The 23,362-nt window shown below is 42.9% G+C and overlaps 2 protein-coding genes across 3 annotated transcripts in view; one reads left to right on the top strand and one right to left on the bottom strand.

Moving 5' to 3' along the window:
* Positions 1-418: 418 nt before the first annotated feature.
* Positions 419-8,060, top strand: MRPL33 (mitochondrial ribosomal protein L33). Its single transcript, XM_059835717.1, has 4 exons — positions 419-465; positions 1,811-1,829; positions 4,424-4,530; positions 6,742-8,060. Exons 1-4 carry the CDS (start codon positions 444-446, stop codon positions 6,789-6,791), a joined length of 198 nt encoding a protein of 65 aa, XP_059691700.1. The 5' UTR covers positions 419-443; the 3' UTR covers positions 6,792-8,060.
* Positions 8,061-8,072: 12 nt separating this feature from the next.
* The window catches only part of RBKS (ribokinase), a 71,549-nt gene continuing 56,259 nt past the window's right edge, over positions 8,073-23,362 (bottom strand). For both annotated transcript variants that reach the window (XM_059835715.1, XM_059835716.1), the window contains one exon: positions 8,073-8,252. In XM_059835715.1, the coding sequence (XP_059691698.1) occupies positions 8,079-8,252 (174 nt within the window). In that variant the 3' untranslated portion in view covers positions 8,073-8,078. The remainder of the gene's footprint in view (positions 8,253-23,362) is intronic.

Raw genomic sequence — 23,362 nt, 5'->3', positions numbered from 1 at the left:
TGCCGGGAGCCACCCCAGCGCCGGGGCCGGGGCCGCGGGCCTGTCCAGGCCTACGTGGGGAGATCTGGAATTAGGCCCCGCGTTTCACAAGCTCGGCTTCCCGGCACCGAACGAACAGGGGCAGCTCTCCCGGTCGGCTGGCCGGGGCGACCAGCTTCGTACCGTGACCGCTCCCAACGCCCAGCACCCGCCGCCGGCGCCCGTTAACGGTCACCGCACCCCGCCCACACACTAGCCCCGCCCCGCGCCGCACCCGCCCCGCCCCGCGCGCGCAGGGGGCGGGGCCGGAACCGGAGCGCGCCCCGCCAGGCGGGCGGCAACGGCCATGCCCCCGCCCTCCAACCCTTCCCCCGCGCCCCGGAAGCGCTTCTGCCGGGCGGCCCGGAAGTGGTGGCGGCAGCGGGGGAGGGGGCTCGCGGGGTGGCTCTGCGGGGACCGGCGTTATGTTTCTAACGGTGGCGGCTTGTGAGTGGCGCAGGGAGGAGCGGGGCTGGGCGGGGGGCGGCGGCGGCAGGCGCGGGGGTGGCCTTGGAGGCGGACCGGGGCCCCGGCGGCAGGGGCGCGACCTGCCCTTCACCTCCTTTGGTCGCGGGGCCTGCGCCTCCCAGCAGGCAGCGCGCCGCGACTACACCTCCCGGCGTGCCCCGCGCCTCCTCGTGCTGGAGCGGGGGGGGGGTGTGGGGCAGCCGTTGGAGGGCGCGAGGCCGGGGCGGGAGGCGGCTGGACCCCGCTTTTGGGTTAGCGGGGCTGCCTGTCAGCCGTCTCCCTGAGTCCCCTGAGGAGATGGAGCCTGCTGCTCCGCCCTGGCTGGGTCTCCTCATCCCCTGGGGAGGGATGGGGCTGTCGTCCAGGGCAGGCGGCTTCTGTGGGGGTAAAGAAGATCAGGGCCAGAGGGAGAGGCCGATGGGGTGTTTGTGAGTGGTGCCATTGGCAGAGGGCTAGGCCCTGTAATGGGGCAAGGTGGGGAACTCGAGGGAAGGAGAACTTGTGAATCCTCAGAGGTGAGGTTAAGAAGCTTCAGCTCTTGAGTGGAAAAATGGGAAGTCGCTGGAGGGAGTTGGGTGGTGGGGGAGAGTGAGGTGAGAAACATGGCCTTCGCGGTATCTGGATAAGCTTAGAGTGTGGTGAAGGAACAGTGCAAGAGGAGGTTGCCTGGAAGCAAGGCTTCTTTAAATGTTGGTGGGGTTTTTTTTGCATTTATGGTGTAGATTTACGATTACTTTAAATTCACTGAGCTGACAGAAGAAAATAATTCTGCCTGTTTCATGCTATGTGGTGGGTTAGATCAGGGGGCCTAAAACGAGCCTTGTAAGAAAGTTAGTCCTGTCTGAGAACAGCTCCCTGGTCTGGTTCACTGTATGGCCAGGCAAACCTTTGTGTTGGCACTACGGCAGGAACCGGAGCCGCGATGGGTGTAAGCAACTAGGGGAGAGTGGGACTGCTGATTTCATCAGCAATGTTAGTTCATACCTGTCTTAACTGTGTATTCATCTAGTGAATTAATATTCAGCATTGAAGCTTTATATTGAAAACAACTGGAGGCTGCAACAACTGCAGTCTGTTGCGCTAGGCGCTGCGTTTGCACAGTTAAAGGCAGTATGATAGAAGAAAGAGCAGACAACTGGGAGCACGTAGATGAAAGGATGAGTGGCATTTTTTTGTGACAGTAAATTTCTTTGCACATTCTATCTGGGGCTACTGCAAAGGCAGGCAGTGGAAAATTCTGAATCTTTGTATGTTGTATATAAAGGAAACAAGATAAAATGATAACTGTTTCTTTTTTTTTTCTCTTCATGCTGCAAAAAAACAGTGGCCAAGAGCAAATCTAAGTAAGTGATGTTTTCCTCCCCAGTTTTTGATTTCTGCTACCACCCTGTATCTTCAAGTGACTTTACAAAATATTAGGCTTCTCTAGAATTTTTTAATATACGTGAGAGAATTGCAATCCTTGAGTCTAGCTGCATCCTCTCTGTCCTTCTGCATGTGTGTCTTTTCACAGGTAAGTACAGAAAGGTTCTAAAAATGCAGCAAAGGCAGGTTTTGTCCTAATGGCTGTCGCATTGAGCTGAGCTGTAACATCCAAAGCATCCTGTGCAGGGGAAACACTCCTCTGTGCTTTATGGTTAAAGAGAGGCTATAAATTGTCCACATACTCTTCCTCTTGTTTACCTTTCATACTTTGTAGCTGAGAAGGGCAAGCTGAGATACAGCGTGGGTCTTCGTGTTGTTTGCGGGCTGGGCTTTGGGCAGGTGCTGTGAACCCTTCTCATAGGCAGGGTGCAGAACGCTTCCCAGTTTTAGCACATTCATATGTTTACACGTGAGGAGTGGAAGGGGTGCAGTCAGTGCTCTGGGCATCTTGATTTGCTCTGTAGTCCAGCTCAGGAGAGATGTTAGTAGGCTCTGGAAGAAAATTAGTCACGGTCCTTTGACCTGCAAAGAAAGCTGATGTGTTTTAAGGATTGGAAAGCAAAGAATATATCCTTTCAGCGCACCAGTGGTCTTACAGTGTGGATGCAAGGAAACAAGATCATGTGGAGAGAATGACTTGCATCCAAAATGCTATTTGTAAGAAAATTAGCTAGACAAATCCAAGGGGTTAAATTGATACATTAGTATGAATACATTCCTGTCTTCTGATTCTCAGAAGTTGCACTCTGTGTGAGTGTGTTACATTTGGTACCACACAACCTCGGGAACTATAGCCTTTCGTACATTTCCTGGGTTGTTTTTTTTTTTAAGAATCATCCCCTGACAGAGCCAGTACCAACCACTTGCTGGGTTTGAACAGATTTTTCTGTTACAGGATTTCTGCACAATTGGCAGGATTTGAAATTAAGAAAGCACTTCCTAAGTATGTGCCTGACAGGGAAGAAAGCACTTTGACATCTCAGCATTCTACTGTTATGTGTTCACAGCAAAACACGATGTTTCCGTGAGGTGAAAAAGTAGCTTTTAAAAATGGTGTTACTAATGTTCATATAGTGATTTTTTTTTTTCTCCTCTCTTTTTTTCTCCTGATGTTCCTTTCTCTGTTCTTTGTATGCTCCCATACATACTTCAGGAACATGTTATCTCCTTATATTATTTATCCTTCTGTGCTACCCTTGGGTTTTCTCCCCGTGTCCTGATAGCTTTCCACTGTTCTTTCGTGCCTCTGCTCCTAGTTACATTTCTTCATTGAGCAGCAAATTTTCTGAACAAGGTGTATTGTTCAGAAGGGGCTTGGCCTCAGATATGTGGTGCACAAGAATTTCAAGGCCTGGTCATACTGATACCACTGATTCCCCCAGAAAGGGGAAACTGCACAGAGGCTTTGAGGAAGTGGGTGAGGTGTAGGGGAAGGAGTCTGTGTGGTTACTGGTGCTACACATCACACCTGCAGTAGTGTACAGGAGAGGACAATAACTGGGGATAAGCCCTAGACTGTGCTTGGTCAGTAAATTAGATTGCAAAGCTGAAAAGGGAGAGCACAAGGAAGTACACTGGTCAGAGCTGCACAAGTGAGAAAGAATGGGTGTCTCTTCAAGGTTAATTTTGCCAGACCATTTTGTATTAGAAGCAGGAAAATCCAGGGAAATGAATTGAATGTCCACGTGCAGAGTTGTATCCATCTCTTTATAGCAATGGAAGAGAAAGACGTGATTTATGGCCTGGTGAAAGGACTTGACTTTTCTTTTGAAACTTCAGAATATGCCCTATGTCTGGGAAGTTGCACAGATCTCGGCGTACTTCCAGGGTGGGGGCGTGATGGTGGCTTTCTCAGTCTCCTGGCTTTCCCTGCTCCTGCTGCCAGTCTGCCCCACAAACCGAGAGCCCTCCGGTGGGGAAGGGGGTTCCTGTGGCTGGGTTAACATCAAGCCTTGTACCTCTAGCAGGATGGATGGTGCCAAGGGGCCTTGCTTCTCCTTTTGCATGCCTCTTGTTCCATCCTATCTGCTTGGGTTCCTCTATGCATGTGGAAGTGATAGTTTGTGATACAGTGTTATCTACAGCCCAAACATCTTTAACTACCATCATCCTTCCTCTCTTGCCATTATCTTTTAAGCCATAGTGGCTCAATTGTATGCTGATTTTTTTCTTTTTCTTTCTTTCCATCTTTCCTGTTTTTCTTCCTGCCCCCTCACTGTGTTGTGGAGGAACTACTTCTCTCTGGGCTTGTATTCTGTTCAGTAGTTATTTACTTAAACTTGATGCTGGAGCTTGTGGTTTATAGTGGGCTTTTTGGCTGTGTTACAAGTTTAGCGTATAGTATTGACGCTCCCATCCAGAACATCCATGAAGTTGAAATGAAGTATCTTATGTGATTGTGCCAAATTGTTTATGCTAAAAGCTTGCCCATTTGGCCATGCCCTGGCAGACATGTGGTGGGCCGTTGCTGCGTGCCTGTTCACTGACACAGAGACGTTCCTTGTGACTTTAGATACATTCTGGTGAGGATGAAAAGTGCAGCCGAGACGGGCTACTGTTTCAACATCAGGAGACTCCGACTGCAGGAAAAACTGGTCCTGCTGAGATACGATCCCATTGGTAAGAGCTTGGGGAAGAAGTTGGCCTGCTTTGTATAAGCTTCTCTGACTGTGTGGGGCAAAAAATTTGAATATGTAACAGGATTTTTCCCATCTAAGCAGAATATGTCATAACGTTTCAGACTCAGATGACTGTATAGTTGCTGTTCTTCATGACATTCCAGTGGGAAGTAAACGTTACCCTCATTTTACAGATTGTGGCAGTGAAACAAAGCAATGACTTGCCTGACACATCAGAGTCTTTGATGACAGCCATGCCACATGTCAGTGGCAAAGCAAAGTGACACAGGAGTTCTTTCATTCTGTTTCTTTGTGTGGTTTGCTAGACTGTGCTACCTCCAACAAGCAGCCACGAAATATGCATCAATAGAAGTGTTCTGTTAAGCTGCCATGGATGCTCTAGACAATAAATTTTAACCATCACTTAGAAAATGGACTTTTTCTTTTAAAGAAATAAACACAAGTTCTTTCTCCTCCACAAATGATACTGCTCTCCAGATGACATTTTGTGGGTTTTTTTATGTTCCTCTGGTCCTTGCAAATTTTCTCAGTTTAAGAAACTGATTTCTTGGGGGGTTATAGCACTTGCCAAGCTGCCTTTTGCTCACCAAGCTTTTTGAAAGGTGACTAAGAGCTCAAGTTTCTGGGGGAGGAACCAGTCTGTAGTCAACATTAAAAAGCTTGATTTAACATTAAAAAGCTTAATTTGGGGAAACTTAGAATTTAAACCAGACCATGCTACAAATAGCATGGGGGAATTAATGCAAAACAGGCTTATTTTATTCTATAGAATAAAGAAGTTTATTAAGCAGCTCTGAGTAGATAACATAAGGCATAGCCAGTAGTGATGTGGTTCAAGCTTATTTTTTCTTATAATATTGTGTTCTTGTTAGATGACTAACCTTTTCATACTCAAATGTAACAGTACAGGAGCTTTAGAGCAGGTGAGAGAAACCACCAGAGAAGCAGTATGCTCTCATCAAAGTACTTATGCTGATAGAGGTTGTGGCTCTCCTTCTGAAGTCCATACAGAAGAGGAATTGGAGATCACTGGGATTAGTTTCTTGAATAAAAAAAAGTTTAAATTACTGCATAGAAACGTTGTGCAAAGTGATCCTCCAGAAGCTTCGCAACTTGTAGGAAATGTGAAGAGAGTGGAGAGCTTAGGCTAAGTAGCGCTTCTGTTGCAGAACATGTAGTAGGTTGTTGAAGTATGAAATTGGAAATAAGTAAGAAAAAAAGCTCTGATCTTTGTAGCCTGTAGTAGAGCACAAGTGAGAAATTGATGTGAGAAAGTGCTGCCTGTGTGAGGGGAAGTAAATTTGAGTCTAGATACCAACTCACATCAGGAATATGTTAGGAAGCATTTTCACTTGGCATGCATTTTCACCTTATGTTTTGTACTTCTGAAAAACCTGGGACCTCCACAGAATGAAGCTTTTTAGTGAAGTAGTGGCAGTAGTGCCCAAGTTTCACTACCTCCTCACTGCAGCAACAGAATGTGTTACTAAGTTGCAGTATTTCTTAAAGTGAAACTTTTATGTGGAAGAAGAGATTTTGTTATTGTGTGGATTGCTCTTGCGTAGCTTTCAAAGGAATTCGTATAATGAAGTTCAATCGGAACAGTGGTGCTTTTCAAATGGCATTGTAAAGCTTTGCTTTGATTTAGTTTTTAGGGTTTTTTTTAGTAATGCATTGACTGTGCTTAACATGTAGCTGAACTGACTTAGCTAACATCTTCATCAAGCATTGGAGGCAGGGTCAGTTTGTGCCTCATTGAGACACCCACAGGACACTTAGTTAACTTTTCAGTCAGTCTGTGAGACCGACTAGATCCAGCTCATCATCTGTAGTTGTTTGGGCTCTGAAGTTGAAGAGTAGTAGAAAGCAGTAAGAACCTATTTTTGTCCCTCCATCGAGCAGCTGTGACTCAGAATAGTCACACAGAGCAGCTCTTGAATGTTCTCAGCCACTCAAATCCTGATACTTATTTTCACAGAGGTAAAATTGACCTCTTGGGAACTAAAAATTGCCTGTGGTAAAGTGAAAGCACTACTAAACTCCTTCAAGAGTTGGTTAACAGCAGCGCTGTGCCAGTCAGTTGCTCCACACTCATTTAAGCAGTGAAGGCAGGCAGGAGAAAGGGATGTAGGCTCGTTGAATTGAATTTTAACACTTCAGGCTTCTCAACAGATTCTTTTTTTCCCTATAGCAAAAAAACGTGTCCTCTTCACAGAGAAGAGAAAAATCCGCTCTATCTGAACAATGACTGGACTTGATTTATGCATGAGGAGAGGATGGTTTGGGGGGAGGACGAGGTGAACGCTGATTCAGAAATCCAGCAACATGGGCTGAAAAGAGAGGAAATGAACTGGGATCACCGTCTCCTGTGATTTGAAGGCCATTGTGAATAAAACAATGTAGAGGGAGAAAATTCTTAATGTCTGGACATAGATCATCACAGTAACATTTATTTATCTTTTGAGTTATTTTTGCAGTACTCAATTAAAAAAAATTAAATAGAAAATCCCATTGTCTGTGTTTTCCATTGTGAAAGAGGCTGTAATCTTCAAAGGAACTATTGTTTTATAAGGCAATAAAAATTAACATTTTCCACAGCAGGAATTCAATGGCAGGATTGCAAGTTTTTCTAACCTACCAGCCACAGATTCAACAGTAGTGACCACAAATTGGTGTCATTCCTTGGAGGGGTAGTGTCGCAGCGGCTCCTTCCTAGGACAGGAAGAAGCAATGGGAACCTGGTGAAATAAGATGAGCTTTTGGATAAGCTATGACCACGGCTAAAAGGGCTATATTTTTTTTTAAGTCAGGTAAGTAGGATGGATTTTTCACTCCTGGATTTTTGTGAAGCATGAAGAAAGCAGATAGCCAAAGCAGTTCTCTGGCTGTTTGAAGTTTTTCTTAGTTAATTAGCCCACCTATGTTTAGAGCAATATGGCTAGAAACATTTTTCAGAGTCTACCTCAGCAGCACTCTTGTCCTCTTTCCAGTTTGAGGGGCCTTCCACAGTCTGGCAGAACCGCAGAGCGCAGTGCTGCAGCCCACATCTGAAGCATGCAGGAACAGATGGGCCAGGGCTCGATGTACGGTGCTTTGTTACAAGCTAAACGCTGGCCTTGGTGTTTGCAGCCAAGGACTGAAGTTGCAGTCTCAAAGCTAATGCTCTGCTTCACATGCTGGCATCGCACATCAGAAGTTCTGATAAAATCAAGTAAAAGTATTACTAGGAGCCCACTACCCTCCAGACATTTTGCTATAAACTTTGTGTAGTTCAGTATAGCACATTGCATGGGATGGCCACAAGCCCAATGGTTGTGTGTGGGTCCAGAGAGAGCTGCTGTGTTTGAAAGACCTACCACCCCCACCCCATCTTACTGTTGTAGAACAGGAACTAAGAGGATTCCTCAAATAACAAGCAAAGAGACTTTCCTGGTGTTTCCAGTTAGCAAAGGAGAATCTCGGTGCAGTCAGAAGAATAATGCTGTCTGGGATAAGATAAAATCAGTACATTGAGCTAGACAATGTCAACTAGAAAAGGTCCTGAGGCAAGTCCTTCCTGTAAGGATATGAAGATTGTGTCCCTGATGCCTGGACGCTCACTGATGCAACGCAGTTAGACTTCCTGATCATTTCCTCCATGGGTAACTTGGGATAGTAAGCCAGGTAGAAGGCCAGCGCTCCCACAAAGCTGTCTCCAGCTCCCTAGAATAAAATAACAAACAAGTTTAAGTGTACTCGCACAGGGAAACAGTTCAGGTGCGTTCACTGGAAAGACAAAAGTTGCAGCGCTGATTGTAGAAGTCAGGAAATTGTTCAGGGATTGAGTTTAATTCACTTTTCTATGCCTAGGAAATTCTGCCATGTTAAACTAACGCCATGATACTATCTTTGTGCCCAGCTGTTGAATCAAGGTACACACTATAGTATGGCTTAAAGAAAAAGAAAAGCAAGTGTGCTACAGTTCAACAACATGCTGTTATAAACACTGCTTTTGAAACTTCCTGTTGTTGGAGTGTCCAATTTTGATTTCTCAACCTGAATGTTTCATTAAAGCTATTTTTCTCTCATTTAACTTCTGTTTTTCATAAAGGGCAGTGGTAGAAGGGACAGAGAAAAGGGGAAAAATAAGCTATGTGGCTTGTGGTGTCTGTAAATTCCTAGTTGCAGAGCGATATTTTGATGCCTCCAGAACTTAGCTGTTGTTCATTAAAAAGGTCCCACTAACGAAGGTCTATGCTGTGTCTGTCACATAAACCACTCATTCCTGGGGCGAGCTTTCCCACCTGTGCTGAGTTTGACCATGGGGGTGGAGGACAGTGACATTCACCTGGAGCTCTGGCAGCTGTGGCCCTCTTGAGCCACCCGTCCCCAGGCAGTGTCTCCCAGGAGAGCTGCCTGATGCTCTGGCCCACCCTGTGCAAGCCCTGGGCAAACAGGGAGTACGCCTTCCCCGCACGGGTGCTGGCTGTGCCCCAGCTTAGTCTGCCCCTCTAGCCCAGATACCACTAGCTCTGCTCTGATCAGCAGGGAATGACAACTGTTTGCCTCCTGAGTGCTTTTTAACAATAACTGTTGTTTCACGATGTTCAGTGCTGTGTAGTGTCCCCAACAACTGGCAAAATGAATCATTTTTAGCTTGATTTGCTCATTTCATTCCAGTGTCCCTTCCCCCTCCTCCCCTAAAACTGGCTTGATTTCTAAGGCCAGACTGATAACAATTCTTGTTGGTACCACAAAACTGGTTCTCAGGTCCCCTTCTTTTAATCATGCTTTTATACCAGTAAAAGCATTACGCTGGACATACTGGTCATATCTTACTTCATTCGAGAACTAGCATAGGGACTAACTCCCCTGAGGGGTTTTGCCTCTGTAGTTGTAATAAATATGCCCCAGGAGTCATGGGACAAGAGCAAAGGGCCTGGAAAAAGTTGGTGAAGATAGCTGAGCAAAATTTCTAACTGAAAGTTAAGGCTAGGAAACAATTTTCCAATTTTGAGTTCTAGTGGTTCTCAGTGTTAAATTCCTACTTACCCTACAATCAGCTGCATATAATACCATTCCGGCAAAAAAACACCATTTCCACAGAAATCTGTTCGTAACATTACAAGCAGCTGACAGGGCAGAGCAGCGTGGCAATTGCGAGGGAACCCTAAAGGGGGTAAGCGCAGGAAACAGGCGCCCACGCCATGCCTTGTCTCTCCTTACCCAGCCCCGCCACAGCAGCTGTTTGCATTGGTGTTCCCAGTCAGGAAACTCCCTGCTTAACTCTCACTTAGCCTGAAGTTTGGACACTGTCTTCCATCGCCTTCACAGTGGGGTAGGATGTAGAATGTCACCTGGCAAATTACAAGTTAATAAGTGAAGTTGTACCCCAGGATGCAGCTGTAGCAGCACCTGTTTCAACAGTTCTGTATTCCTGAACACACCGGGGACAGGTGAAAGTTTTTATCAATTTCTGTTGGGCCTTTGTCTCCCTTCTGGTTTCCAGAGAGCTCCCACAATGGCAGGTGGAGCAGGAGCAGGTGACTGCTAGTTAAGCATTGCCAGTGTCTTTTGTCTGATGCATAATACAAAAATCTCCAGCCATTCTCAGAGTTTATAATCTAATCGGTGCATGATTAATTATTAAAGCTATTTTGGCACTGCTGTTACAGACAGAAGTAGAATTTCAGCGAGCAGATCTGTTAATGCTGTAGCTCTAGCAGGAAGAACTCATCATTTTTACATCTAATATTTCTCATACAGTGATCACTGGGTAATGGAAGCAGCCAAATATTATTTTAATGAGGAATACTCAGATTATCTAGTGTCAAATAGCATAAACTATTACCCGACAGCAGCACGGAGTAGAATACTGTCTTTTTGATCCTTTTTTTAAATGGAGGTAACTAAATACTGCCCCAAATAGCTGCTGCACTGTTTGCTATTGGAGCAAAAAAAGACTAACCACACATTACCCAGGTTTTAGTTTGGATGATGGCGAGATGGAATGTAAGTTCTCCCTGCAATGTTACTGTGCCTCTCCACTTGTGGGTGATGCCCTGAGGTTGTGAGACAGCTGTAGATCTTCCTTTTGGCGAGGCTGAACAATGTTAAATGACTACAAAGGTGGAAAAGGGGGTGAACAGCAGACTTCCATGCAGAATGGAAAAAGGCCCCCTAGTATTTCTTTGCAAGAGAAAAGATTATGGGATGACAGGAGAATATGCAGAAAGATTTGATGCCAGTAAACTTTTGCTGAAATCCTTACTTCCCATACATAGACTGAAGCAGTCAGTATCTCTAAAGCTCAGCTACTACAGACACCAAGGGTATCATAAATTCAGTTGTTGGTAAGTAAATATTTTGTGTGTGGGGTGTTTTCACTACAGGAGCTACTACACTGAAAACAGCGGCACACATCATACCGATTCTGTAGATACCCTGTTCAACCTTGCTTCTGGTCTGTGCAGACATGACTGGTCAAACGTGACTTAAAAAGCAATAGCAGAACTGATTCAGCTGCAGCAAGAACTATTTTCAGCTTACAGAAACAGACCTTCCCTCTTTGGTAATGTGGATTAAACTACATTGGGTTTGGTAGATTGAGAAAAGGTCAGCACAGGGCAGAAGAAGGAACAGGTTCAGAGTAAAATCAACATTATCCAAACTCTGGGTTAGCAAATATTAGCTTTACATTTAGCTGTTTCAAAACCTGCTATAAGAAAAAAAATATAACCTACTTTGCAAAAACAATGGATTTTGAAAATGACCAGTAAGGTGCATTTATTCTGGCCACTGACAAAATATAAACACAGAATATGTAAAATTTTACATTCTTTAGCATTTGTCTTCCAGGAATCCTAATACATTGCAGACTTGACATAATCCTCATATCCTTGAGTGCCTGAAGACAATTTATTCCACAATTATAAAAATATAACTTGTTTAACCTTTCTCTAAAGCAGGAGATGCTAGTTTGTATGAAATAAAATGAAGAATTAGATCAAAAAATTTGTCTGATATGGTGTGGCTAGTTCTAAAATGCAAATGTTACGGTTTTGACTAAGTTTTATGGTTTTGAAGCAGTTTTGAAAACCTATTTATATTCTGTGCCACTTGTCTGGAAGGTCCTTGTTTTCCTGTGTGTCTGGAAAAGGGCATTTTTGTTTGTTACAGTCCAGCATTGATTGAGATTCTGTGCCCCTAGAGAAGAGAAAACCCGCAAAAACACTTCTATTTATACCTTAGCTTTTGTTAGTCCTGATTTGTCAGAAGCTGGTTCGCAACTTCAGTATAACTATTTTTATACGATGCTGCCCTGGGAAGCTTTTTAAGGAAAGTGCTTTGTAAGTGGAAACTATATTGTTCAACAGTCTTTCCAGCAAGTAAAGCATTTTTCAATCAATCATGCATAGAATAATAGGATGCGTTTCACTTACACAATAAGATGACTTGTTCACCAAAAAAATTTGGAGGCCAAGAGGCCAAAAGTTACAGTTCACAGTGTCACAGCAGTTGCACTGCCTTGTTCCAGGGCAACCTCTTGCTCAGCCTTCGCCCTCCCAGCCTGTCCTCTTGGGCAAGAGTAAAGGCAACCATGTTAAGAACAGGAGGGGGTTCTGGCTCCTGAAGCCTGACGTTTGTTACTGAATGTCAGAAAACCTTCCTCAGGTGATTTTTCAAGAAGTCACAGTCCATGTGCGCTCTGTGTATTACACTGATTCATTCCATTAAATATATTGTAAGAGCATGTTACCAAGTCCTAAAAGGAATGATGTGTTGCATAGCAGTACAAGAGAAACATTAGGCATGCCTGTAATGATAAATTCCTCATTTAGTGAACAAATCAAAACATCAATCCTAAAGCTGTCAGAAACTGCATTATAATGTAGAATCAACGATATTGCTTGCCATGATGCTTATAGTCTCCTAGGAGCATTCAAAGCACTGCACACATGAACAAAGCCTGAGGATTACACTGATTTAGTGCAGTCTAAATGCATGGCAATGCAGAGATGCCCAACTCTATCAAAGGAATTGGGCCTCGGAGAATTCCTGTAGTATTTATAGCACTCCATAACCGTGTGATACTCGATTATGTTAAGGATGCTATTGCTCTGTGTCACATCTGCTCAACATTCCTTGCTGTACCCCTGCCTACTCTGTACCCAAACTACAAATTAGCCCTACATAACACAAAAATATCTGTCAGCGAAGACACTCACTATCCATTCCTCATAAGTGGGGAAAGCCTATGTCTCTCTACAAGAATCCCTGGGCTGTGCTTTGATGAAAGGTTACTAGTGGAACTGGAGAAACATTTCCAGCCTTCGAGATATATTCAGACACTCTTGTGCCAAGAGGGTCTGGATCTCAGCTAAGAGATAATTTCAGCTGAAATGCTCAGGGAGTAAAATATCCCTTGGTAAGAGTGGCTGAATCAGTTATAATGCTTTTTTTTTTTTGTCTTTATTTTTATGATTTCCTTCTCCCTGAAAGAGCCCATGTTTATCCTCTAGATGATGGAGAATGGTTTATTTCTGGAAATGTTATTGGCTGGGTTTTTGACTTTTGCATTTATTTGCCCATGCAATACTTTTTTTTTTATTTTTGGGGGATTTAACATTCCCCCCCCCCCCCATTTTTCCTTATGTTTCACTGGAGAGATATTTTGGCAGTTTGAATTAAGACAGTCTTTAACTTAAACTAAAACGTCATTATCTTGAAACTCTCCTGAAATGAAACTAATTTGACTATCTTCAAAGTATTTCCTAAGCTCAAGACCTAACAAGGGTGACTACTCCCATGCTGTCTGGGATTGCTGATGCTGTGTGGAAGAATTGCTGTCTTTGTAGGGCACCCTACAGATACTGGTGGAGCTTTGCATGGCTGTGCCTACAGGAGCAGACCTTTGGTCACGAACCTCTAAAACCTGAAATATTTGAAAATTACAAAGAGATTTTCCACTAGCACAGTTATTCCTATATCTATACGTGGAGTTTTGAACCAGAACAAAATGATAAAAAGTCCTTAACATGGAACTACCAAATTTTGCAATAAAAACCAAATGAACTTGAAACAAGTAGCAGGGCTCACCTTTTTAGGTCTAAGTTAGGCTTTTGGTGCAGACTAGAGAGCACTGCAAAGCTATTTGGGTTGAAAATAAAGGAGAAGTACTAGGAGAAGCACATCGTGTCCCAGACCTTTAAGGTCTGGATCCACAACCGCATTACTGTGCTTAATCTGTGCTCTGGTAACTGAGAGTTTCTGCAGTCTTGTCACAAGGACAAGCTAGAACATGTTACCCTAAGCCAAAGGAAAATATATAGAGAGAATCCATGGTAGCAGTGCTTGTCTGTTCCTTTCTTCTTCCCCTCTGCCTTCCCCAAACACACACCGACGCTGTCTGATGTGGTCTGCACACTCCAGACCAAGTCATGGGGAACTGTTATGCTGCTGCCCCACCATCCTTCCTCCCAGCCACGTGCAGAATGGCTGCATTCAACCACTGTTTAACAATGGCGGGAGGTGTAAGCTAACACATTTTAATTTGCATTCCCTGTAGGTTGACTGCACTCTTAATTCCAGTGATTCAGACTGCAGTTTCATAATAGGCTTAAGCCAATCCATGGTTATGTTATTGCTGAAAGGCTCAGTCCCCACTCATTTTTTATCCCTGTCTCATGTTCTCACGTCCTCCCCTACATTAGATCTAGCACTCGTATGGCCAAGCAGTGAGGCAGATCAGTTCTCTGATCCATCTGAAGACTAAGCCAGCCAACTCTGACCAAGAAACATTAATTTCCACCCAGATCAGCAAGCTGCTGTATTACCACATGATAGCTAATCCAATGCAAAGGAGAAAGAGGTTAGAAACACTCCTTTCAACAGCAGCAAGATCTTGGATCAGCTTAAGCCAACTGTGAAACCTCACCCTCGGTCAACACCAGGCAATTCATTAACTCAGTTGTGTATCCAAGTCCTAATACTCTGGCTCCTCATTCACACAAGGAAAGCCGCCTGTTCCACTCTTCCCCCTGTACCCCGTGGGCTCAGACTGGAGGAATAAGGGAACGATCACACTTCCTTTCTGTATCTTTTCCAGACTCCGTTCTGGGAAGCCGTGGGAAGGAGTAATCCTTGACTTTCTTGCCTTTATGTTGCATTGTACTTGCATAGCCGTGCACAGGGAAAATTTCTTGCTCACTTACTCAAGCTGAACAAGGGCAGCATGTCATCTAGTCCTTCACATGTCTTGAGAACTTAGAGGTAACTAAACTACAGCCACTGTAGACTATCAGTTGGGAAACATCAAAACCAAAGCACACTACACAATGCTTCACATCAGCCGTCAGGAATTTTTACCCACTTCCTGACAGATTTCCTGATGGTTCATTAACAGTGATTAATCAGCCTGACCGTTAACCCCCTGCATTCCTGAGAGATTAATCTCAATACAAGGCCTCCTGCATGCATTTTCTTTCCTTTCTGAAGCATCCTACTACATTATGTTATTCACTGTTTCTAAAAAGATCAGTGACAAGCATTACAGAAGCATGAATTCCCCAGAAAAGTTATCTGGTTTATGGTGAATGTTGGAAATAAAACATACAACATTCACAACTCTGCAATTTTTAATTTGTAGGTCATCTAAAAAGCACAGCTGAAAGTATCTAGAGATCTGGCAATATCACACAGTCCTCCTTTACATTTCAAAGCCCCTATACAGCATTTGTTCTGAAGGCAGGTAATAGTGCTCTCATTTCACATAATGGAAAATGAACACAACACGATCAAGAATGTTAGGAACACCCACTTTGAGACGTCTGTGGGCTGAATTCAGAGCTCCTGATCTTGCACGGACTTTAACGGGAGTCACATGAGCTACCCATCCTTTGAAAATGAGGCACAGCATGGGAACCCCAAAACTGAGATATCCAAAATTAGTAAGTGGACCTCCACGAGTTGCCCATGGGTCTGCTAGACTCTCAGTCAGGATAAGAACAGAGGAGCTCCCACCTTGCTGTTTACAAGAAAAATACTGCAAGATACCTGTGAGGTGATAGCTTTCTCTTAGCGCACACTGATGAAATCTGGGAGGGAGCACAGGAGAGCTTCATCCTGCCATGTAATAATATTCCAGTATGCCACTCAGCACCGGGGAAGAAAGTTATTCTGTGTTATAGACTAACCCCAGAAAGCCGATGAAGTATTCACCCACAGGGAGCACTCTGTTTTCTGAATCATTGAAACAATTCAGTGTGATGATGCTCCTATAAACTCCTTTCAACTCCAAATAGCATTAATGAGAGGTGATGAATTTATTTCTTATACAATGGAGTAAGAGCACTGAACAAGGAACTCCACATGCTGTTGTGAAAACAACGGATCCATGTTGCTGAACCTGTGAGATTCCCATCAACCAAACAATTCACCACTACTCTGATTCCTATGCTACCAGAGTGATAGATATTTTGGCAAGGAATATATCAATTTAGGATACACTTCTGTGTAAATTTTCAGTTTAAGCTTCAGTTAGCTTTTGCCTTGGTACCTGCTTCTCCCCTGGTTTCACACTTGAGCTATGATCTGTGACCTCCTTTCATTTGATCTGAAAGTCCGTACCTCACAGAGAAGCTCAAAACCAGCAGGGGAAACCCTCCACACTTGGTTTTTTTTGCTGGAGTGCATATAGAAAACTTATGACATACGAAACACAGTACTGGAAAACTCTCATTACACTTCAGCTCAATACAAAACTCTCCAGTGGCACTCTTGCAAAGAACAGCATATATACCAAGATGTGTCAACAACAGGGAAACACGCAGGTATCACCACTAACAGAAATAAGACAGACTTTCAGTTGAACGTGCTACAGGAGCTGTATCTACCTTTCCCAAAGTTTGAGCTTGCACGGAATCGGTCTTGTGGTTGAAGCTCGGTGCTAAATATAGCAGCTCCTCAGAAGGTTGATTTGTACTTCTCAAACTGGTTTATCAAGCCTCAACAACACGCAGCTACTCTCCTACTCTAATCAAAAGCTTCACTTTTCTCACTTCCTTGAGAAGTACTTCACTCCCTTCATTATTCATGTCACACTCATGCCAGCTTGTAATTTCTTCCTAACAAAGCTCACGCTTATGTGATAATTCACAAATTTCATTTAATGAACAAATGAAACTAGAGCTGAAGACCTGCCCAGAATACATCACATTATTCTGATAGTACACTGCAAATACTGGCAGTGGGTTTCCCTTCCAAACAATGAGCCCCCCAACCAGGAGAAAACTGGCCAAACTGTCACTGACTGTGTCACCCGGTATCACGTCAGGGGCTGACATGGCTTCAGGACCCCATAATCTAACAGCCAACTCAGAAGGGGGAAATCTCCTTGCTGGGCAATTTCACTAGCCACATGTGTTTTTTTCTCTCAGACTGAAAATGCCAAAGACTCTTAGTGATCCCATCTATCTGACGAGATGCACTCAGAATGACACAACTGCCATCTCGCCTGGAATTGATCAAAAAAACATTCTTTTTTTGCACGAAAGCTCCATATGCTCGAATGCCTCTTTCAAAACCACAGTATCTAGCCTTTGTTGGCTGGCCACTGCTCCCGCCTACCTCTGAACTACATATCCTGGAGGGAAAAAAAAAACCACCAAACTTCAGGAGTTTTTTTTGTCTGAGCTCACTCTAGCATTGTCCTCTTGCCAGCTCTCTGCTTTTTTTTCCGAGTGAGTTTGTCTAATCTTTTTGATGAGTACTTGAGTTGTATCTCCTCTCCCTAAGTTCAGCTAGATGTGACCTACAAGCCAGAACTGCTGCTCTCGTCTAGAGTATTGTTCTCTGCTACCCACCCATTCTGTTGTCCTTAACCTGTGGGGCAGGCGTGCAGAAAGCAGGACTCCTGCACCTCGCTCATGGTCTTCAGCAGTAGGTGAGCACCAAGGCACCGCTTCTGGCAGAAAGACATTCTCTGCTGGATTCCCTGTAAAATGGATCTTTCCAACAAACATACTGCCTGCTTAATGATTTCAGTAGCAAAATCACAGACACCAACAATGAGGCAGGAGCTTGCAGAGACTTTCCTTATCTTTTCCCTGTTTTTCTGTGTCTATTTGTGCTTTGAAATGAATAAAACCAATACTCCTTATAGCCATTTGGGCAGTTAACAAACATTGCTGCCAGAATTCGGGAATTTGCTTTTCTACAGCTGAGTTGTTCTAGGACAGCTGGTTTTATATCTGTGTGTCCACCTCTACACACACAGACGCAAAACAAAACCCTGAGAAAAGCGGAAAAATCATTACACTCAACTGCAAACTGGCTATTAAAGACATTCATATAGGTTACTGCCATCAACCACCAAAACTTACGGTTTTAGCTTTCTTCCATTTGTCTATTTGAAGCTATAAAATATATTCTGTCCATGGGACAGGCCACTAAAGATTAAGTCCTTTATTCTTGATAAGAAATAAAACTTCTGGCATTTTCTGTGGTTAGAATTTGCAAAAGCAAGAAGCTTGATTTCCCCACTATTCTCATTTCTCTGTTCTTGTTCTTTTGAAAACCTAATTATGCAATATCACTGATCCAACGCAAACCTTTCTGGTTTCTGTAGTGACCAAAATTGCGTGGCAATGAAAACTCTGCTGGGGGAAATCAGGTCTTAGTTCAATATCAACATTACTGCAATTGGCATTTCTGGGTAACTAAATAGGCAAGGGGCTTGGGACCCAGGTTTGCTTTCTTTCTCACCATAGCCAGAACTGATGTGAACAAACTGAGAAGAGTAGGTTACGTTCCACAATAGCCAGGATGATACCTGGTTCTGCAGAGACTAATTTTAAAGAAGAAAAGGAGGCATATGACATTTGTAAGCTAACCATAAATGCAAGAGGTAAAAAATGATGAGGACTTTGGCCAAGAATATGCTGCACTATTACACAGCAGATCACATTTTCAACTTCCTACAGCTCAGGCCAGAAAAAGATTCTTGGGAAGGTGACGCTTGGGATGTGCCAGAAGTGCCAGCTTCCACCAGCTATTTTTAACTGCAGGAATTTAATTAGAAAGGATGGCTGCACACAGTTGGTCTTCCTTCCTCTCCATCCTTTGTGCAACTCAGATATCCCAGACAGCTATGCACCATTACAACTGACACTATCTTGTGTGCGTGCATTGGCAGCCCAATATCTGCTCCAAACACAGGGTGAGCTACATGAGGGATGCAGCATGTTCTGCTGCAATGATTTGGACTTGCATTGCAAGACATAGTTAGCCCAAGAGAAGCAATAAAAGGGTTGCTTCCTACTTTGCTCCTCTGCTCTCAACCTGTATAAATTATACCATTGTTTCATTTACTAAAGCATCCCAGAAATGAGATGGCACAAAGATAGCTTTAAGATAATTCTGAACTTGGTTTCCCTAGACCTTATCAGAATGTGATCTCAGGCTCAGGTGTTGGATGCTGTATCCTTCACGTGTTTTGGACCCCAAACAAAACATTTCAGTTGGTGCACAAATGCTGCCAGCATCCCCACTTTTTTCTATCCAGACCAATCAAGTGGGTTAACTTCCAAACTGGAATATTTCTCAGTATGACAGTAGTGGAGCCAAAGCACCTGTCCTCATAGCACATTTCCATAAACCCCTTACAGCCTCTTCAAGAAGCATCCAATGCAAAGCAACTCTGCACTGCTATGTACTTACTCATTTATGTGGACATCCACAACTATGTCCAGTTCTAACAATACGACAGCTGATATCCTGACAAAATTTTTCTTCCAGTCCTAATTCTCTTTGAAGAGAAGCATAGAGAAGTAGTTATGGTTTTATCAAGGGAAGCAGGTTCACTTGCTACTGACAAGCCAGTCCATGTGTGCTTTTGTTCCCCATCTACAAAACAGTGATAATAGTACTTTACCTGTGTTGGGAGTACCGACGTAGTAAATACTGTCAGGTGCTTAGCAACTTTACGTATATGTATACAAGTACACGAAACAAAGCTGTAGGACACAATGGGACAAAATGTCATGACCTGATACTGATGGTGTGTAGCAAAACCAAACAATTCTAGGTATCACTAAAGTAACTCAGACAGAAATTCAGTTTTACTATGAGTTTTTTGTTGCCTGGCACTCTGCAATCTTAGAAGGGGCTTAGAAAACTAAATATTGGTTTTAATCTTCCTTTTATTCTACATCTTCATTAAGTACCCCCTTGTAATTTAATGCAATTTGTGGCAAATGCTAATACTGCTTTGGGCCCACTTCTCCCTGTCAGCTGTATCTCTGTTAAATTATGCATTTCCATCTGGAAAGAAACTGTACAGGACTGTAGGCTCTCTTCCACTTAAGAGTCAGGAATGGAGAGGGATTTAATTAGATGCTCCGTGGTTGAGAAAAGGACTAGAGCAAAGCCTGGGTGGTCTGTGGAATCTTCCACTGGAAAACAAGGCTACAAATTGTTCTGTACAAGCCTGCTTCTGTTTGCTCATTTTGTTTACATTGTTTGCTCTTACAGATTAAAATAGACAGTTACTAGGCAGATAAACAGTGTTTCCTTCCATGACAATGTTGTCTAGAAGTTAAGAGAGTAGCATGGGACAATATATGCCTGTGCTTCATTTTTGGCTACGTCACCACAACTCCCTATGTAACTTGGAGCAGGACATTTTTAGCTAGTGCTTCAGAGCACTTAATCACTAACATTTTTGTTCCATTTTACCTATCTGTAAAATGGGGATAATATAGCTTTCTGCTATCAAAGAGGAAAGAGGGGCATCCAGCTTGCTCCACCTATTCTCAGATGACTGCCAATGCAGAGGGACGCAATTCTTGCAATTCCTCTCCTCACTGGATACCTGTATATCCTTAGGCCACTGACCAAGCCTTCAAAAACTGAAGTGTCATTAGGAGGCCTGAATCAGAAGCAGAAACTTGTGAAGAGTCAAGCAATTCCCATCTACACTTAACTGTGAGTCAACTCAAATGCAGTGATTTCAGTCATGTGCCCTTTCACAGTTCAGCTGAACTTCAGAACATAATAGATGCAGCTTTAAATAGATTTACAGTGCAGATTGCTGATTGGAGTGTCTGGCAGATTAACTTATTCCTCATGGTTTTTCTGTTCCAAAATTCAATGGATTCCATATTTGTAAAAGAGGGAATGCAGAAGGCTGAGACAGAAAGTGGGCTATGACTGGAACTAAACTTATTTATTAACCTATTTTGGTTGCATGTTAAAGAAAGGAAGCTATTATGCCGTCGGTTTGCGGGATGTTAATGGGAGTTCTGGGCATAATTACCCTGTGTTGGTGTGTGAATAAACCCCACTGACAGATAAGCTGTTTGCCCGATAGTAACTTTTTCTCCTTCCTTGAAAAAGAAAGGGAAGATGAGACAAAGAAAAAAAGAAAAAGAAAGAGAAAAAGAAAGAGAAAAAGAAAGAGAAAAAGAAAGAGAAAAAGAAAAAGAAAAAGAAAAAGAAAAAGAAAAAGAAAAAGAAAAAGAAAAAGAAAAAGAAAAAGAAAAAGAAAAAGAAAAAGAAAAAGAAAAAAAGAAAAAGAAAGAGAAAAAGAAAAAGAAAGAGAAAGAGAAAAAGAAAAAGAAAAAGAAAAAGAAAAAGAAAAAGAAAAAGAAAAAGAAAAAGAAAGAGAAAAAGAAAAAGAAAAAGAAAAAGAAAAAGAGAAAGAGAAAAAGAAAAAGACCTTGCCCTTTGTGGTCACTTTACTCCTTGCTACATCCTTGGGTAGGAAAAGGTTAAACATTCAACAACATTTTTCTCTTCTTAGCAACTTAGAGAACTGTACATCAGACACATTGTCTGCCAAATGCTTCATTTACTAGCAGCTGCATTTTTACTTTGTTGAGAGATAGCTGAAATAAAATCACTGTTCTTTGTGCAAACAGCATGCTAAATAATGTACGGCTACAAGATTATTAAATAGCAAAGGCATTTGATAATATTAGAGTCAACCACAAGTCCCACTTCTGCTGATGCACAGAATTTTGAGTAATTAGTCATTGCACAGAGTGTTGTATTTATATCCCCTTGAGCCTCAGACGTTAGGCCACAAAGTCAGGAGACAAAGAATTGCTGTTATTAGGAGGACTGTTTTGGATTTATTTATATTCTAAGGCTTTATTTCAGTGTCCACTTCACTCCTGTGGCTCAGGCTTCCTCCAAACCAGAAGATACAGCTAAGTCAGAGAATTTTAGCGTAAACTGTATTTTTACAGACAAGACCTCTCAACTTCAAGCAGAAGAATTCAATGAGTTTGCAAAGCCCCCAAAGAAGTACAACTGGCCTGAGGTTGTATGACAAGCCTGGGAAAAAGGCCTCCCAGGTTCTGTTCTGATCTCTAACAGACTTCTCATGGTTATATGCAATATATTAATAGCAGCTCCAATTTATGGATAGATAAATTGGGATACAAAGAAGACAAGTAATTCTCCCAAGGATTTACAGCAAGTCTTTTGCAGAGCCCTGGAACTCTTACTCAGTCCTTTGTTCAAATCGCTAAACCACACTGTCTTCTTTAGACCACAATTTCTGCACAGGCCTGAATACTGTGACAGATATAAAATTATATAGCTATACACTTATATGAGGCTTTATTAAAATAAAGATTGTGTAACATCTCCACAGTTCAATACAAAGCTGCTTAGTGAGCACTCTATTGCTTAAAGACAGCCTTTTTAATTCTCTCCCATAGTAAAAGAGCCAGATCTAATATATTGTAATAAGAAATCAGAGGGAAACTTAATAGGATTTGAACACAAAACATCTGATGACAAATTCATATTGTAGCAATGAGCCTTCATTTTGCAGAACTGACATGAAAAAATAATGGTAACATTTATGCTTATGTCAAATGGTATGTATCATCCGTCTCTGAGAATGTCATACGGAGGACTATATAGAATAAATCATACACTCGTGTCAAATTGCAGGCATAACTGAGCAGATTAAATTTTGAATTTTATCATGTCTCATAAATAAATTTCCTGTTTATAAGCACGGCACCTCAACCTGTGTTCTCCTTAGCCTCCCTCAGCAGGTTGTATACTCTCTGTATCTAAAAAGCACAGTCAGACAGGGAAAATGCTGGTAATGTAAGAAATGATGTGGGAAATTTAATGGTTGTGCTTAGAAATACTGTGAAGTTAATACGTTCTCCATGAGATTTAAAAGGAAGACCATGGACTTGCTGTGATTACTAGGGACACCCTTGTGAAAAGTGATTCCAAATTTTCATCTAAATATTGTGTGCCCAAGTGTCTCCATTTGCCGTTACAGAGAATACATCCACACCTAAGCCAGATATGCAGATGCCTGTGAGCGTGCCAGTGCAGGACTTTTGCGCACACAACATTGGCGTGTGTAAACCTAGAGGTCAAGTAGAAGCTGATGAAGAATCTTAAGCAGAGCATCTGTACTATGTATTTAAGACCAGATAGGATGGAAATTAGAAAGTCACCATAACTGATGCAAGCATGTATGGATGCTATTCAGCATCTTGATCCAAAGTGGGCTCTGGAGCAAACTAGGGGTTACAAAAACTAACCCTAAGTACTTCCCCGCCAAAAAAGACCTCCATGCTGCAACTTGGAAATGGGGGAGTGGCAGTGGGGCAGCTCCCATTTTCCACTAATGCCTCTGCATAGGAGAGATTCTGCCTGTGCCAACCCTCCAATTCAAAGCATTGACAGGACACCACACCTTCAACTGCAAGGAGCAACCACAGTAAAACACAAAGTCCCAAGCCCCAGGGTGCAGCCTCAGAGCCAGCAGACACGTTCCAGCCTGCTGTAGCTACCAA

Source organism: Gavia stellata, chromosome 2 (assembly GCF_030936135.1).
Source record: "Gavia stellata isolate bGavSte3 chromosome 2, bGavSte3.hap2, whole genome shotgun sequence".
NCBI lineage: Eukaryota > Metazoa > Chordata > Aves > Gaviiformes > Gaviidae > Gavia > Gavia stellata.
The sequence above is the reverse complement of the archived record's forward strand: the minus strand, read 5'-3'. Positions and strand labels throughout refer to the sequence as shown.

What these genes read in the sequence shown, in the direction of transcription:
- MRPL33 (XM_059835717.1), top strand. Translation starts at nt 444, where the DNA reads ATGTTTCTAACGGTGGCGGCTT. An exon ending in GCTGAGATACGATCCCATTG is followed by an intron (nt 4,531 to 6,741) that starts GTAAGAGCTTGG and finishes TTTTCCCTATAG; the next exon opens with CAAAAAAACGTGTCCTCTTC.